Here is an 18,984-nt window from a genome sequence, read left to right as displayed (position 1 = left end):
AACAAGAAATAACAGGATCAGCTTTAAAAAATTTGGTTTAAAACAGAGATAGGAAGGAATTGGTTCTCAAATATAATGGTAGATGAATGGAAATGACTCAGTAATCAAGTTGTTAGTGCTGAGTCATTAGGGAGATTTTAGAGAAAATTAGACAGATTTATGGATGGGGATGATAGTGGAAATAGGTAGGTATATTTCATACAGGGACTACCATGTGTAGGACTGATGGCTTCATGCAGTTTCCCTTATTTCTTATGTTCTTATGTTTTACAAGAGAGATCTTTGGAATCCCCCAGCTTAACTCCTCTTGGCCACCTGTTTTTCATAATAGGTTTAATTGTTTTGTGTTTCTTGGATACTATATTGCAGAGAGAGACCAATCCCAATGAAAAGATGGCAACTTATCAGTTTTTATTGATGCTTATCCCTTGAGGGTCCATTAGAAGGATGATCATGGGAGAAAAATATTTCCTTATATTCCTGTACTGCAGCCTTTCTCAAACCCAATCCTCTCACATGTACCTTCTGTCTCTCTTATAGTAATACTTTGTTCCCATACTTAACAGAGATCCTTTCTTTCTCATCTATAGCATCCACTTTACCCCTTAATATACTCTCTTTTATTACACAGAATTCCGTTTTGTTCATTTGAAGACCATATATTTATGTTGTGTCAAGATTGTATTGTCTTGTGGCATTTCTAAATAATTGTGGAAACTTTCTATAAAGCAACAAAATAAAAAATCTGTACATTTATTCTGTCTTGTAGAGACACTGACAAATGTTTTTTGTTTTCAGGAGGTGGTTTGGCAACTCCTGTTGTGTGTGTGGTCATAGAGGGCGGACCTCAGACCATCCGGCAGGTGCTGGAATATGTCACTGACTCCCCACCTGTCCCTGTTATTGTTTGCGACGGAACGGGAAGGGCAGCTGACATACTGGCATTTGTACATAAGTGAGTGGATAAGTTGATCATTGTGAAAATTATTTTGTCTTATTATTGGAATGCTTTTATTATTCACTTTCCTGTAGAATCCTCTTGATGTCCTAAGCATTAAGTAAATGTCAAGATGGACTTACAGTGAATTGATTTAAGATTGGATAGATAACTAGTATAGATACAGAGGCAAGATCACATGAGTCTACCTCAACCCATGTATACTACAAATAATACATATGCAGACATCTGCATACACATGTTTTGGTGTTATGTGAGCATTGTATAGGAACAAACCAAACTATTATGTTGTGATCAAAAAATGTGTAGGATAAAGCTTTGTTATTGGAAATGTTCAGCTTGATAGAAATAATCTTCCCTATCCTCATCATTACCTTTCTTTTCAATAGGGTTCTACTTTATCTTATTCATTACATATTTGAAAATTTCATCAAACCTTCATTTCAGCTATGTGCTTCTTAAAAATCTTTTCTTTTCAGATATACTTACTCAGGATTGAGCATGATAGAAGGAAGCCGTGAGACTGTGATCATGACTCTTGGAAGAGTGTTTGAGTTGAGGCCGGTGCAGGCAGAGAAGCTCTACACTGAGGTGCTGCAGTGCATGCGCAAGAGAGATTTGGTCAGTAGTCCAGTAACTTGTTATTTCCACATGAGTATGAAGAAGATATAAAAGTAATATTTAATTTATATATTAGTAAAATTAATTAGAATATCTGTAGCTACTAATAATTACTTAAAGGTAAATTTTAGTATTAGACGAATGCCAGATACTTAATGTGATAATAATATTTGTGGATATCTGCCATGGATAGATTGGTGTTTTTGTTTTGTTTTGCTTAAACTGTTAGTGGAGGGAAAGGTGGATTACTGGGAGTGATGCAGTGTGAATGTCTTCTTGTAAACTTTGTCTTTTCACAAAGAATATTCTGCTTCATACAGGCATAAGCTGTAGGCCTGTTGGTATTATCAGTGTTGAATGTTGTTGAATTGCCTTGACAGATAACTGTTTTCCGTCTAAAAGAAGGCTCTGAGCTGGACCAGAGTATCCTGTCTGCTCTCCTTCATGCCCAGAGACTCAACCCTCCAGAGCAGCTGTCTCTTGCCCTCACCTGGAACAGAGTGGACATTGCAAGGTCACATGTCTTCTGTGAGGATGTAGAATGGTCCAAAGGTATGGACTGGTGACTGGTCTGTTCATGTCTTTGCAGAATATCTGTGGAGTCATGTTGAATAGGGAAAACTTTTCAAAAAGGATGATTTTTGCAGAATATTTTTGTCATCTCTTAAAAACTGCACTTGACATGAGGATCTTCCTATTTTAATGGCTTCTGAATGATACTTTTGAATCACATACACAAGAATCAGATAGCACCTGCAGAAGTCAAACTATTTTCCTAGTATTATTAATGTTCATGATTTCTGAATTTAACAAGCATTAATCTTCTTGTGCATATTTCAGGTTCCCTTGAGCAAGCCATGATGGATGCATTAGTAAATGATCGCATTGAGTTTGTTAAGCTCCTCCTAGAGCAAGGAGTTATAATGAACAGGTTTTTAACCATCCAGAGACTTGAAGAACTCTACAACTCGGTAAGCAAGATGGAAGATTTCTTACTATTAATTCTACAGATACAAGTAAGACCTAAACATTAAAAAATAGATGTGAGTAATGGTGATGAGTGAACAGACTGAATGGTGAGTGTAATGAAAAGTTTGTTATGTCTAGTAAGTGAAAGAAAGTGAGTTGATGAGTCATAATTTTGGTGAAATGTTATATCTGTAACTTACATCACCAGAAAAGAAAGGGCCTGGACTATAAGGTTAGGTTAAATGCTGTGGGTGTAAGATAAATGCCTGTGAAGCATGAATGGTCTTGAAGTACTTGAGTTAGAGAGAGAGAGTAGTGCATGGACAAGACTGAATGATGAATTTTCTGCCATGGTTGTCATTTTAAGGAGTAGACTGATATATATATTCATAATTTTCTGCAGAAAAGTGGACCTTCCAACACACTGCGGTACATTATTCGTGATGTGAAGAAGAATATTCCTCGTGACTATCGCTATACTCTCATTGACATTGGCCTCGTCATCAACAAATTGATGGGTGGAGCTTATAGGTATGTATATGATAAGGATAGTCCACAGATTTATAAAGGTTATTGAAATGGCCAAAATGTAGCTTAAGGAATCTTTAAATGCCCATAATTAGTGTACAAGGAAATGATTTAAAGTGGCCAAAAAAATTCAAAGGTACATAATATCCTACATTGCATGTGCTTCTTCCCTTTCAAGGCTTTGTATACTGTATGTCTCTGAATATTTTTGTAAATCACTGAAAGACTATTTGAGATCCAAAAAATAGAAAAATGCGCATAGCTGATTTAGTTAAACTTTCATCCACCAGAGCTTATTATACAAGAAAGAAGTTCCGCACCACATATGAAAACACAATGCTCAGGTCTCCACGGCTGCACCGCAACAACAGCAGCATCTTCCAGGCCAGCAAGAGTCTGTTGCAGAAGAACCCCAATAGCTCCCCAAAGTCTTACATCAGCCAAGATGACTTCTCTTTCAAGTTTGAGTTTGACTATCCCTTCAGTGAACTTTTAGTGAGTACAGTATTAATAAGCATAATGACATCCTCAAAGTATCATATTCAGTACAAGACAGCTCACTCATTACATGGTCCTGACCAAGAGATGCCATTGTGGAATGTATGTAGGATATGTAAAATTGAGTTTGGTGATTTAGGGTAGAGAATTATAGTAAATTCTTTATGATTTTAGCCTTCAGATGACTCCTACCGTAAAAGCCTTGGTTAAATTTTCATTAACATAATACTTGGTCCCTAAAGGCACTGTATTATGTTGCTGTTTTATTTAATAATGCATGTAATTCCTTTTGCATTGATGTAGATTCCTACTTCTTGTCTTTCCTGAGATGCTGTTCAAAACATGCTTTTAGAAATGGACAGTTTTATGAAAAGGATGATTTCCTCCACATGCTCCTTTTGTCTTTTTCATCTTGCTAGCATATTGTTTTGTGCCTCTTTCCCTAATCCATCTGTTACCCAACATTATTAGTATCTTGGTTGTATACAGTGCTAGCAGGATGTCACCTTTTGTATTTCCCTAATCCATCTATCACCCAACATTACTAGTATCTTGGTTGTATACAGTGTTAGCAGGATGTCACCTTTTGTATATTTTTATTATCTAGGTGTGGGCAGTGTTGACCAAGAGGCAGGGCATGGCAATGCTGATGTGGCAGCATGGAGAGGAAGCAATTGCGAAAGCTCTGGTGGCAGCCAAGTTGTACAAGGCTTTAGCACACGAAGCAGCTGATGATGATTTAGAGACAGAGGTTTATGAAGAACTCAAGGGATATGCAAAAGAATTTGAGACTCTTGGTAAGCATCACTGTGGATAATTTTTATCAATGTATCTATCAAAGGTTGGTCATGATAGGGCTCTACAGGGCACCAGCTGACCCTCTCACAAATGAACAGCTTGGAAACATATTGGAACATTTGTGACCACAGCAAACCCAGGGATTTATTACATTACTGGTACATCACTGGTGCTCAGTTGGGTTGAGACACCTCAGTTTTCCAAAACCAAGACTAGCAGTTCTTATATCAGCCATCACCTCACACCAGAGCTACTCATATCCAGGCCCACCATAACTAGACTGTCATGAGTTTTTTCATTGTCCACAGTAAGTTCATTTTATGTGTGTGTTTATAAGCATATACATATCTTTTTCCATGTTCTTTCTTTTTATATTTTAACTGCTTGTCATGATAGCTTTGTGTTGCTTCAGCCTTGCAGGTGATGGACTACTGCTACCGGCAAGATGATGACCGGGCACAGCAGCTTCTGACCTATGAGCTGAAAAACTGGTCCAAGCAGACCTGCCTCTCGCTGGCTGTGGCAGACAACCATCGTGCTCTGCTGTCCCACACCTGCTGTCAGATCCTCTTGGCAGACCTCTGGCTTGGAGGACTTAGAACCAGGAAGAATACCAACATAAAGGTGAAATTAACTCCATGAATCGGTGTATGAATTGCAGTAGTGTTAATATAAATTGTCATCACTACTCGATGTACTTCATGTCATGTTGAAGAGTGGTAGTGGTGCAGTGACTATTTGTCATGCAGTTGAATGAATTATATGCTTTCTTTCATAGATTTGTTTTCAGGTACTCCACCTATCTTCTTTTTCCACTTCTGCAAATATCAGTATTTTAATAGTCTGAATCTGTATAATTGCTATACACTGAATTCATAAAATTATCAACTTCTATATATCAGTCATGTTGATAAAAGTTTCACTGTATGTATTTTCTTCCATTTTCTCTTATATTCTCTTTTCTCTATCCTACATTATGTCATCATAGTTTTTGCAGAACATAAAAAGTATAAATGTGAACATCCTGATTCAATTTCCTGTTTGCAGCAGAGACCTTTCTATTTGTGCCCTTAATGTGGTTACCATACCCTTGTATGTGATCACACAGGTGATGTTGAGCCTCCTGTTTCCGCCACTGGTCTTGCTACTGGGCTTCAGGAGCCGTGAGGAGCTCAAAACAATGCCTCAGACTCGTGAGGAACACCAGTATGATGACCCAGAGAGATCCTCAGACTCTGAGAGTGATACAGACTCGGATGATGAAAACATGGACCTGAGGAATGACCATGATCCAGAGGTAAAGTTAGATCATGACCACTGTCATTGATAAGATTATCTCTTACGGTAGAGGTGACACAACCTGGTCATATACTTCACATCCAAGTTGGAAGAACATGGCCTCCCTATTCTTAGCATGTATAGAAGATTTAACATTCCCTGTGGTTCAGTGCTTCCTTAACCCTTGTTCTTGTTGGGAATTAGATGGAGCCATGCAGGCTGTGGTGTCTTTCTTACCCCTTTGTTCTACAAGACTAAATCACTTGAACATGATATTGATTATAATCTATATACTAGACACTGTTTAAAGAGGATCATCATCACAAAGTGTCAAATCCTACCTCATTGTAGTAATCAAAGTTCATTATATCAAGACGAGAAAATTTCTAAATCTCTCCCACTCCATTCCTTGTTAGCCAAGAGAATACAGTGGTAGTTTTCTTCTAACTAGGTGAGAAAATTTTTCAAACACAAAATCTGCCATGGTTGGAGGAAGATTACTGTATGTATGTGCACATCTTTTGAACTTTTCTTTTTCTGCATTTGTACCCATCTGATGATAAATTGTCTTTTAAAGATTGTTTCTTTATGTCAGAAAAGTACAGCAATCCTCTCTTCCCAGTGGCAGCCTTTTAGTCCCTCTCTGCCTTTATTTATATCATCACATAGAACTGTATCCCTTTTCTCTTTATTCTGAAGTCGCAATAACCTCAGTCTTTTACTAACTTTCATTTCTCATGTCATACATTTTTATGTTACTAATTAGTCTTGCATTCTTTCTTAAATTTAAGGTAACTCTGTCCTCTTTTCTTACTTGCACATTTTTCCCTTTAATAATAAATTTTTCATGATGTTTGTTTGCTTGACTAATTGACTGAAAAATTGCTTGTTATTTGTTTTCCTCTCACTTCCATGTGTATTTGTTCCATCCCAAGGAAATGTTTCTCTCAATGATTATTTTACATCAGTCCAATATTTCTTAATGTTGAAGTTAAGAATGAATTTTCATAAGCTATTTATTTTTTTTACTTTCTACAACTGTTGTGTGTATCATCCATGAATTTCATGAATAAGATACAGATTTACATTTCACTTTATATTCAACATGTTAATGACAAAAAGAGAAGTCATTCAGCTATTAGAGTGACAGTCAGGTTCATTACAGAAGCAATAACCATTGTCTTTATAGATGAAATTGCATTTTGTCATCACCTTTACCTTTTTGGTAAACTTATATCTTCTGTTTCCATGCTAGTGAGTCTTCTAGTTGTCAAGGAAATTTAAATGCTTAATAAGGTTTATGAACATTTTACTAGCTGTCAGCCTAAGTTTTAATGCCTGTTCAGATGAGTGGGAGTGTCCATTGGGCAGCACAGTTGGTGGGCAAATTCTACCAGGCCTGTCCATAAATGATGTCCACACAGCTGAGTTGATAAATAGGTGGGCATGCCCAGTGATGCCAATAGTGTGTGAAGTGTGGTACAATAAGCATGGTGCTTAGCATTACTAAGAAGAAAATATTGTGTAGCATGATAATTGTTTTGAAGAAGAAAAGAGGCAGGACAAAGTTGACTCAGTGTGCTTGTAAGTTGTTTAGACCAGTAAATGGTAGGTGGTTTATTGGAGGTCTCCAGGATAGACATCACAAGGTACTAATGTGAACCATGTTACAGTGATGTGGGATGTGGGGAGTCAACTTTGCTGTGGGTACACTACATAATATGTTAACTTGCGTCTGGTAGGGTTGAAGCTCAAGCCACCAGGCACTGCCTGGTGATTTTGCTCAATAAGCACTCAGACAGTTTGACAGTTTGCCTGTCAAATGTACCCATTAATGGGTATGCCCACCAATCAGGCTCTCTCATCTGGACACACCATTAACCATATTAATTGTTAGTTAAAAATAATGTAAAAAGGGAACAATATGTTTATATATCCAGTATGCATTGAATGCTTTCTAGGAAGCTGACTGTGTATATGCCTACTCATCACATGAAGAATCTTCTTCATGAGAAATTATTTGACAAGAGGGCCAAGATAGGTTACACTTACCTACTATATTTGTTATTGCTAACTAAAGGTTATCTTTTTCTGAGTCACTTAAATGCAAATGGCAGTACAGTAAATGGTTGCTAGTGAGTAGACATTATAGTACTAACCATCAGTTATCATTTTTTTTTTTTACTTTTTATTAAATATTCTGATATAGCAGTAAGCAATAGCACTTCATTCTGACCTCAGACAGCCATGCTACAGCAGTGAATCAGGCTCAGTCCGACTTGAGAATTCTCATCTCTGAATGTCTTAGTAACCAATTTTTTTTTTTTTTTTTTTTTTTTTTGGGGGGGGGGGGGATACCACTGAGCACATCTGTCAGGCTCATGTGTTCGTTCATGTTTTCTTGTGCTTTTTTGGTGTAATGTGCTGGGTGCTATATTGCTGCTTTTGTAACATTTTCCTTTTTCCAAATTACTAATGCTGAAAGATGGTTTTTGAGGCATTGCTTTTTAACAAGAGAGCAATGTTGGCATGACCTTTTCTTTAGTGGCTGAAGATAATTTTGAAGGTATTTTTCTCCTGGCACTTGCGATGTGTGTCCCTCTCCTTCTAGGCCCAACTGGTCAACTCTGTGTCGCTTCCCTCTCACCCCGTCACCCCAACCCTCCAGCCTGAGGTAGGACATCCTGGAGGGTATTGCAGAAAGCTTAGAATAGCAAAACAAACAAGGACCTGGATACACTTTGGAATGTACTTGAGAATAAGTTGAAAACTAACAAATACACCTGTAGACAGAAGACACGGTATACTTTTTAGCAAGAATCACCCATTTTGTAAAAACGAACACATTGACAAAAACAATGCATAAATCAAGAAGTAAAACCCATGTGCTTTGTGGAAGTTGAAACCAATACCTTGATGCTTTGTGTGTGTGTCAGTGATCAGAACTCAACTGAAATTTATACAAGACTTTCCCTACAGGCACCTCTATGCAACAGCAACAGTGCAGGGCCTATACCCAGCACCCTTGTTGTCCCACCCGTGCCTGATGCTTCAAGTTTCATTGATGAACACCATTCATCAGTGAGACAGAACGGAGTGTCCGGTGGTCATCTGTCAGTCTTGGACACATCAGCTTTTCTCACTAGCCGCTCAAAGCAGCTCTCTGCAAGAATAAAGTTTTATGAGTTCTACAATGCTCCAATTGCAAAATTCTGGGCTCATTCTGTAAGATCCTTTTATATATTTTTGCTTTATATCTTATAATGGAGATACTTAATCTGATAGGCTTTCAGATGTTGTATAAGGAACACTTTCTAATATTTAATGTTCCTGCAAGATCTGTGAATGAAATGAACAGTATCCTTTCTTGACATGTTTCAGTCAACATATTAACTGGCTCAGCAAGATGTGGTATACATACTTTATGCAGTGATCCCACTCTTCTGTCTTTTCCCTGACAGATAGCTTATGTTTTCTTCCTGTGTTTGTTCACCTATGTTGTTCTGGTGAGACTCCACAAACAGCCACAGTGGATGGAGTGGTATGTTATTGCATACATTTCCACACTTATTCTGGAAAAGGTGCGGGAGATACTGTCTACAGAACCAGTGGAATTAAAGTAAGTTAAATTGTAATGAGATTACTCATTTTTATTGATAATTGTTCAGGAACTGTAATGATTTTGAATGAGTTTAATGTGGAGTATTTATGTAATTCTCCAGTTATCCATGTATATGTAGTAGCAGCTAGACCAAAAGTGTTGATCAGATGAATGATACACAAGACTACTCAGCTGCCCATCCTCTCTTATTTGGAACTGGGTGAAGGTGATATGGGAAGTCAGAAGTCATTCCTTTCTATTAGAGTGGAATTATTTTTTTTTGCTCTGAGGTGATGTAGATATGTAGTAAACAGGAAAGAACCTAGTGCCCCCAACTTGATAATTCTTCTAGTGATTTTTATTGCTTTATTAACTCTGTATATATACAGACTGAAAATTGCAGCAACCATGATAGAAAGAGAATATGTATCAGTTGCTTTCATGGGGAGCATCTTTTAAGTCACACAGCACCTTGTGACACATGTTAAAATGTTGCTCATTTTTTTTTTGTTTTTTCTTTCAGGCAAAAAATAACTGTGTGGTCAGACAAATTGTGGAATGTGTGTGACTTGTTATTTGGAGTGCTGTTCATGATTGGCATGACACTGAGATTACAAGACCAGATGATGCAAGCTGGCCGGGTTATTTATTGTGTTGATATCATATATTGGTGAGTCAGCTTGAGATCAGTTGTACTATTACTTAAAGAGTTGCTCAGTTTCATTTACTGAGGTATGAGTTTGGTATCCTAACTTTGTGTAAAGGACATCTTGCTTCAATATAATTTGCTTTTAAACATAGTTACAATGTTATAACTAGACATAGATTGCCAACATATGCAAAGGTGTAATAGTTGTTAAATGTTTCAGGTATCTGAGAATTTTAGAGATCTTATCAGCAAACAAATATCTTGGTCCACTGGTGATGATGATGGGGAAGATGATCAAGAATATGGCTTACTTTGTGGTGCTGCTGCTGGTGGTGCTGATGGCCTTTGGAGTTTGTCGGCAAAGCATCCTCTACCCAAATGAGGAGCCACACTGGCGACTGGCTCGACACATCTTCTATCAGGTTTGTTGTGCTGCCAGTGTATTCACATCTTGGAAGATGATAAGATGCCAATGATAGCTCTTAGTGTAATAATGTATAGTCTATTTTTTCACCATTCATTGTAATAAAAGATTCAGATTGTTAGGTGCTGGTGTCAGAAAATATAAAAGGTTGGGCATTGAGAGTGGAGGTTGTGTCTGTCAGAATCCTGTACTTATTACACCTATATCCTTTTCTTCCTCATTCTTGGGCTTTTTCAAATCTTTGTAACTGATTGATGTCTGCTGAATATTTATCAGGTGATTACCAAGTACAGCACTCCAAATTCTTACCATCCCGACTTTTGTGCATTGTCTCCTCAAATTTTACGATTTCATCACATACAGATCATACATTTCTACATTGGCATCACAGATAACAAAAATAGATACATACATACTATGCATTGTATATATATATATATATATATATATATATATATATATATATATATATATATATATATATATATATATATATACAATGCATAGTATGTATGTATCTATTTTTGTTATCTGTGATGCCAATGTAGAAATGTATGATCTATATGTGATGAAATCGTAAAATTTGAGGAGACAATGCACAAAAGTCGGGATGGTAATATATATATATATATATATATATATATATATATATATATATATATATATATATATATATATATATATATATATATATATATATATATATATATATATATATATATATATATATATATATATATATATATATATATATCTGGGTACAGTTCACATACCTGAACATATAAATTCTTTATGTGGATAAGCCACTTCTTAGCCACAACACTATTCATTCCTGCTTGCATGTGAGAGAGGGGGAGAGGAAGGCTGGTGACAGCATTGTAAAAAAAATGCACAAACAAATGAGAGGTGCCTCACTACTGTGAAAGATGTGAGATTACACTATACTGCTGAATAATGCTGGATGTGAGAACAAAACGCACACATAGTTTTAGATGTAATGGCTCTGCACTACTGCATTGCAGCATCACCCAGATGTGATGACAAAGCACACACACACACACATGAGAAGAAGTGAAGAGACCAAAATAGAGACGTAAATTGGGAAATGAAGAAATAATAAAAGTACAGTGGAAACTTGGTTACTGAATGCCTCCCTTTTTGAACAAATCAGTTTTTAACAAAATTTTGAACTTGTTATTGCTTCAGTTGTGGTACCATAATTCAGTTTTAGAACAAAGTTATTTGATTTCAAATATTAAAAGACACAGCAAAAGCTGCTGTTTATTACTAATTTATAGTTTCTATAAATTTTTACTTATTTTATTTATATATTTGGAGGAGAGACACAGGATGTAAGACAATAATTCAATCTTTGAAATAAGGTAAATGTGATCCTGTTGAAAAGCCTTGATATAAATAAACAGTTTTTGCCACTCAGGAGTAATCCCAAGCTTTCTGTGGTTTCTCAATGACCCCCATTGCTATCAATACTGCACAACTATATTTTTCCAGTTTTTTATTTTGCCAGTAAGAGGATTGCTCCTCTCCGTGCCCCTCTGTAAGGCTTCCCTCACTAGATCGATGACAAAGAGAATACCTGCATGGTCATGGTCAAAACAGTATCTTCTGATGAGTTCTGTTTCACTAAGTTCATTCAATACATCCTTTCTGGCTGTGGTAGTGTCTGTCATAAGCCGCTAAGACAGGGTAGGCTGGTGTTTGGGAACAGATTAATCCATCTTACATTGATTCCTATGGGGAAAATAGTTTCAGTTTTTGAACATTTCAGATTTTGAAAAACATTCAGGAATGAATTAAGTTTGAAAACCAAGAAGAGAAAGATCTGGGAGTGATGATACAGGATAGTTAACATTTGGAGAAGCATGTAGAAAGGATATTCAGAGATGCATATAGAATGGAGAGAAATATTGGAACAGCATTCCATTACTTGGATAAAGATATGATGAGAAAGATAATTACCACTATGATTAGACCAGAGTTGGAACATGATGAATCAGTGTGGTCTCCCCACAAGAAGAAACATGTGAAAAAAATAGAAAGGATACAAACGATGGCAATGAAGATGGTTCCAAAATTGGAAGAATTAACATACAAAGAAAGGTTAAAGGAAGTGAATCTGCCAACATTGGAACAAAGAAGAGAAGGGGGAGATTTAATACTAATTTATAAACTGTGGAATAGAGTAAGAAATAGATAAAGAGGAGGTGCTGCTAAGAGGAGTAGGAAATACATACACGAGGACATAACAAAAAACTAAGAAAAGGAAGAGGCTTGAGTAATGTAAAGAAATATAGTTTCCCACAGAGAAATATAGAAGTTTGGAACAAGCTTAGTGAGGAAGTGGTATCAGCAATGAGTGCACACATCTTTAAGGAAAAACTGGACAAGTGTAGACATGGAGACGGGACCACACAAGTGTAGCTCAGACCCTTTAAATTACAACTAGGTAAATACAACTAGGTAATACACACACACACACACACACACACACACACGGTTTTAGATGTGATGGCACTACACCACAGCACCACTGTATCATGGTGGATGTGAGAACAAAATATATACACTCAAACAGTTCTAGGCCATGTTGACAGAATAAATAAGCATTTTTCCAGTCCTTGAAAATTAGTCACATTTGACTACCTTACAAACACTATCTGGTGAATCTTGTGATAGAGAATGGAATATGAATGAGAAGCTGTTTGCAGATGATACACTGGTGTGTGATTGAAAGGAGATATTGATGTAGCTGGTAGAGCAGTTTAGGATGGTGTGTGAAAGGAGTAAATTGAAAGTGAATAACATTTAGAGTAATAGTAGATGGTAGGAGGATGAATGTAGTTTTGAGTGGTTAGTAGCTTGAGGAGATAGACTGTTTAAATTATTTAGCTTGTAGTTTCTGACTAGTGGTATGAAAAAAATGTTTTTGCAGTTGAAGCCACACATGATATTCACAGAATACAACTATTTATTCTTTTTAAGGCATGACAACTTACATTATCATAATACATACATGTGAATACCACTTGCAATTGGCTTTAATGGGATTCATATTACTACAGCAGTTGAGCTTGAGTGCAACATGTTCATTCTTGACCAGATAGAGCAGCTACAAGCATTACTGGGCTCCTGAGCCCAAGGTTGACCCTTCCTCACACTAACCAAACCTCAGCCATCATCAGACATGCTGAATGTTCCATGATGCTGCCACTGATTCTTGCACTCTTTGGTGCATAGACATGAAACTTTTCATGTGGCTGTCATGCTCATTATACCTAAAAGGCAGCAGCCACAGCACTGAATATCTGATGTTTTCATAAATTTTTCAATCTCAGTTTTGATTACAAAATGGAGTGATTCTGTTTTTGTGCCATCATTGGCAACTTATTAAAGACCTGACATTAACAGAAGTAGATGCTATATTCTCCATGATTTTTCTAAATTTATCTCTGAATACTGATGCTAGTTGTAGTACTCCTGAAAAACAATACAGTACTAGTTTCCATCCGTAGGTATTTCAAGTCACTGAGTTAATTAAAGCGATCTCACTTTTCTCTTACAGATTGAGTTGGTCTAGCATTTTCATCATAATACAAGAGTATCTTTTCATATAATTTTTAAGAGACTGATATTTTTGCCCACAATGGTTTTCCCAGCATCATGCTGAAAGAGAATAATGATTTTTCAGCCCTATTTTATGTTGTACGGTGAAGTGTTTGCTGGTGACATTGATCCGGATTGTGGCGGCGAGGGCCAGATTCCATGCCACCCAGGGCGGTGGCTCACCCCAACAGTCATGTCCATGTACCTACTGGTGGCCAACATTCTCCTCATCAACCTACTCATTGCAGTGTTCAACAACATCTTTCAGGAAGTCAATGCAATATCCCACCAGGTGTGGATGTTCCAAAGATTTCAGGTAAGCCGTGTTGTCACCATCCATTTCAGACCATATGAAGCATCGTTTTTTGTAGATAGCTTCTAAACAAACATTTAGATTAGTGATATTTTGGCACAGCATATTTGACACAGTCCCTTAATTTGTGGTACTACAGTTCATTATTTCATTAAGGAGTTTACTTTTGGCTTTGAAGGTGCAGTTGGCATGAGGCAAGTAGACATTTGGACAGGAGAAGGTTTTATGCTGTGATGTGTAAAGGAGATGTGGGGTGGGAGAAAGACAAGGAGGGAAGGAGGGAGAGAGGAGAAGACAGGAGTGGAAGGAGAGGTAAAGTGATACATGTCACAACTACATCACATAAAACCTTGCCCTGTCAAAATGTCTACTTGGCTCTTGCCAGCTTCACCTTCAAAGGTAAGAGTAAACTCCTTAATGAAAGGCTCTTGGCAGTGTACTGTAGTGCCATAAATTAGGGGACCGTGTCAAACAAACTGTGCTGAACATTGATCCAACTGTTTGTTAGAATATGTTTGTTAAAAATTATGTCTCATAGGATCTGAAATGGCTAGTGGGTAAGAGATGGTCAATGATTATTGTACAGCTACATAATTCTATATTATGTTTTCTTAATCTTCATTTATATTCATTGTATTGTTTTTTATAACTAAATACATTCTTATTAAATGGCAGTGTTTTGGTATAAGTGACTATTTAAGAAATCATTGGCCAAAATAAATTGTACATGAGCACCGGAGCAAGCAAATACTTTCACCATATTATCTAAATTGTAAGTCTCATAATTCTTAAGTTTGATGTAAGTTCTCATGAACAAAGCAGTCATGAAGCCTGAGTGCCTCCTGTACTTTGTGCCATTGGATTTGCAGGTTGTGATGGAATTTGAAGGCAAGCCAGTGTTCCCTCCACCTCTTATCATCCTGTCACACATTCATCGGGTCATCAAGTACGTCTTCAGGAGATGGAAAGGAAAGCCACTCCTATATGACAATGGTCTCAAGTTGTTCCTCGATGGAGAGTCTTTAGAACGTTTGCATGACTTTGAGGAGGAGTGCATGGATGGCTATAACAGAGAGAAAGATCAAAAGGAGCAGATGAGCACAGAGGTACATGATACTGTCATCTACAGCAGCATTATAATTATAGATTGAGGCTCAGAATTTCTTTTTTTTTTTTTAATGTGAAGTGACATGTGAAATCACTACAACTAGCCTCCAAACATAAATAATCATGCATGTCTTAAGTTTCCTTGTGACACGAGTCACCGGACAGCAGGGATTGGTAATGTACCTACTTCATTAAGAGAATTACATTCATTTAACGTTTGAGGGCCATTCATACTTGACTCCCTCAACAATCAGTTGTACACATTCATGTTTTGTCTTAAGGCTATATAAGGATGAGTCCAGATGTCAGTAGCTTTCTGAAGATTTTTCACTGGCAGACAGAACCTAGGAGAAAATTATCTTAACCTGCACAGTGTTGGCAGCCAATTTTTTATTTTTATTTTATATATTTTTTTCATGCACTGAAAAATCCTAAACAAAGTAAAGATTGTGGAAAATATGTAAAAAGGGACTTAACAAAGTGAAACATTTTTTAAATCCACATTATAAGTTGCCAGGTGTTGGTGCATATAATGTGATGAATAGCAGTGCCAGTGGTGTTCGTGGTGCTCGTGATTTGTGGCCACTACCACTGTTTATGAATGGTGTTATGTCACCTCAGTAATGGTAAATCACCACAATGCCAATGTACATATGATTGGTAGGCTACTTGTAGTATATGAGATTGGCATTACATTATTCACCTTGTGCTAGTAATTTGTGGCCACTACCACTGTTTATGAATGGTATTGTGTCACCTTAGTAATGGTAAATTACCATAATGCCAACGTACACATGATTGGTAGTCTACTTGTAGTATGTGGGGTTCGCATTACATTATTTACATCACTGAATGATCAGTAGTCTATTGCAATTCACATGTTTGAATGTGTGGTGGCACTTTTTTAAAAAAGCAATATAATACATAACCAGTACTAGTTCACTTTAGAAGCGAAGAAGTGTGTGGTATTCTCAGAAGCAGGGCTCCAGGCACAACCTTACATCACACTCATTACTCTGTAATTGCAAGTCAGTGCATTTTCAAGAGGCTAGAGTAAGATTTGGAGTACATGCACTGTGTTTTCTGTCAAGCTCAATTAACAAATAAACAGTCTAGACTTTTTAAAGTTACCACCATAAATTCATGGTGTTGGCACTGAGCACAGGCATTTGAGATGCTTTAAATTTATTATGGCATTGGCATTGGGCGGGTTAAGGCCCAGTACACTCATTGCAATGCAGTGCAGGTCAGGCAACACAGGATTACACTTTAGTTATTTTCAAGGAACATTAATGATAAGGAATTTCGTCCTGCTGTCTGCTTTGCAGTGCCTGCCAAGTGTTCCATACCCTTGATGCACAGTGTACATTATACCTGAGAAACCATGAAATTTACATTCTCTGGTGTATAGATTATAGGGTAGTTTTGATACCTGTTTTTTGTGGAGGGGTGTAAGCAAGGGAAATGTGCATCCTGTTCACCAAAAAATACAGTAGTTCTATAAACCAAACTTAGTAGATGCCACTGTGATCACCAGGTAAAAACTACACTAACAAAGTAGTGGCAGCATCACTCTATTGTTTGAATAATTCTTTTGTCTTTCTTCACTAGGAACGTGTGCGCATCATGGCTGAGCGAACAGAGGGCCTGGCACAGAGAATTGAAGACATGCATGCAAAATTCATTGGAGCAATGACATCAGTGAATAATCTAGATTTTCATATAAAGAGACTGGAGGAAACGATGGAGCAAACCAAGAATAGTTATGCTGTTGTTCACCGATTCATGTTGAGTCATGTGAAGCAGAGGAGATCTGCTTCACCTTGTTCAGGATCGGGCAGCCCCAAGTCTGATGAAGGCTGCACATCACGTTCTGTGTCTCAGACAAGCTTGCATCAAATGTTAGAGGAAACAGAGAAGCTCATGAGCAGGAGACACACCCCTGAAGAAGAGACAAGTGATAAGGAAGTTAGTGACACAACTGATGCTGAACATGAAGCTGCACGACCCAAACTCTCCCCCAAATCAGGACACTTTGAAGAACTCCTAACATCCACTCACTTGGGAATGCTGGAAGGACTCAGTTTTGAGTCTATGAAAGCTTCAGGTGCCAGGCAAGCCAAGCGGCAAAGTCGTCGCTCAAAACAGAGATTAGATTCTGAGTCAGGAAGTTCTCAAGGTCGTGCATCAAGGGAGCGGAGATCTTCTGGAGGCCGAAAAAGTAGTATACGCAAGTCTTCCAATGTGTCTGGAGATTCAAAGCCAATGTTCATTCCTAAAGTTTGCTTTATGGATGACACTGAAGAAATTCCTGGACACCCTTCCCCTCCCAAGTATGAAAGGTGTCTCTCTAACCCCAATCAGCCCATCATTCAAGTCATTCCCCCATCCTCCCCTCCCCAAATCTTCACCTTTGCTAGTGAATATACAAGTCTGGCAGATGAACTGGAGACTGTCTGCAGGCTGTCTCCTCCCTCATCTCCACACCTACATTTCCAAAGCAGAGGCGCTCCTCCAATTCGTCGTCGTTTCTTGTCAGAATCTGCTGGAATTTCCATCACTATCAGCTCCAACCCACTGCGGGATGCAGAGGAAGCTGATTACCAGCTGATGGAAGGTTTGATTCAGAGGAGAATGCATAGAGATTCTGAAAATTTGGCAGTTTCCCTAGAGGACCTTTGTTCAGTGAAGACAGACTTCTCTGATGGGGAAGATGGAGTGTATTCTCACCTTGGAAGGAGAGATTCAAGGGCAACAGAGCTTCGAAAGAGACATAGTACAAGTATTGACAACAACTTGCCCGATATGTTGTCTGTCCCAAGATCCATCCCACTGACATCCTCCCGTATCCTTTCCCCAACTGGACGCAGATCCTCTTTTGTGTGTAGTAGTGAAACTACTCGGCTGGCCATTTCCCAGCCCAACAGCCCCAGCACTCGCCGGTCTTCCATACATGGGGATATGCGCACCCACTGGGCTTCCTCCAGCGCCCTGCCACAATCTGAGGCATGGCATAGGGCAAGGCCATCTCCCCGTCCACATTCGCCTCCATGCGTGCTGCCTCAGGTGTTGCCTGTTCCCAAGACTCCAAGCATAACTGCCTCAGTTCAATCTGACAGTCAGCCCTTCATGGCCACCCTGCAGGTACCTGCTGTCACTGAATTAGAGGGCAGACCTAAAGATTCCATCACCGAAACAGAGTGTTAATATTTAAGTGATACATATATCAACTCGAGTCATAGAAATTAAACATACTATGAACATTAGCTCAGTATTTTGAAAGTATAAATGTTTGTCAATTAAAAAGCTGTAGAGACTAGCTTCTTTAATTGCTTTTATTAGATTTCAGTAATTTAAAGATTTTATCACTACATTTTTATAGTTTTTGTCTCAAATTTTAGCATTTCATCAGTTGTTGATTTATTAGAAATGAGCAATAATTACTTAATTAACTTTATTAAAGAAGCAATAAGAGTGCAATGTTGTATGAAAGTAATTTAAGCATATGTGGAACTATAATTTTTACTAATGGGTGATATTATCCAGCAGTGGTATTGGGAGGAACATAAGATTTGAGAAGCTATTTGCAAATAAAGAATGATTATATTTTTTATAA

The 18,984-nt window shown here is 37.7% G+C and overlaps 1 protein-coding gene across 3 annotated transcripts in view; it reads left to right on the top strand.

Moving 5' to 3' along the window:
• LOC135099808 (transient receptor potential cation channel trpm-like) overlaps positions 1–18,984 on the top strand; it is a 108,369-nt gene extending 89,385 nt beyond the window's left edge. For 2 of the 3 annotated variants that reach the window (XM_064002361.1, XM_064002362.1), the window contains 17 exons: positions 799–955; positions 1,438–1,579; positions 1,960–2,131; positions 2,420–2,550; positions 2,952–3,079; positions 3,367–3,571; positions 4,182–4,371; positions 4,785–4,996; positions 5,481–5,669; positions 8,262–8,324; positions 8,630–8,875; positions 9,112–9,269; positions 9,775–9,921; positions 10,121–10,322; positions 14,034–14,264; positions 15,131–15,367; positions 16,980–18,984. In XM_064002361.1, coding sequence (XP_063858431.1) covers positions 799–955; positions 1,438–1,579; positions 1,960–2,131; positions 2,420–2,550; positions 2,952–3,079; positions 3,367–3,571; positions 4,182–4,371; positions 4,785–4,996; positions 5,481–5,669; positions 8,262–8,324; positions 8,630–8,875; positions 9,112–9,269; positions 9,775–9,921; positions 10,121–10,322; positions 14,034–14,264; positions 15,131–15,367; positions 16,980–18,575 — 4,406 coding nt within the window. In that variant the 3' untranslated portion in view covers positions 18,576–18,984. The remainder of the gene's footprint in view (positions 1–798; positions 956–1,437; positions 1,580–1,959; positions 2,132–2,419; positions 2,551–2,951; positions 3,080–3,366; positions 3,572–4,181; positions 4,372–4,784; positions 4,997–5,480; positions 5,670–8,261; positions 8,325–8,629; positions 8,876–9,111; positions 9,270–9,774; positions 9,922–10,120; positions 10,323–14,033; positions 14,265–15,130; positions 15,368–16,979) is intronic. The other variant, XM_064002363.1, reaches the window with a different exon arrangement.

The sequence above is a fragment of the Scylla paramamosain genome, chromosome 4 (assembly GCF_035594125.1).
Source record: "Scylla paramamosain isolate STU-SP2022 chromosome 4, ASM3559412v1, whole genome shotgun sequence".
Taxonomy (NCBI): Eukaryota; Metazoa; Arthropoda; class Malacostraca; order Decapoda; family Portunidae; genus Scylla; species Scylla paramamosain.
Note: the sequence above shows the minus strand (reverse complement) of the source record. Positions and strands in the feature narration are given on the sequence as shown.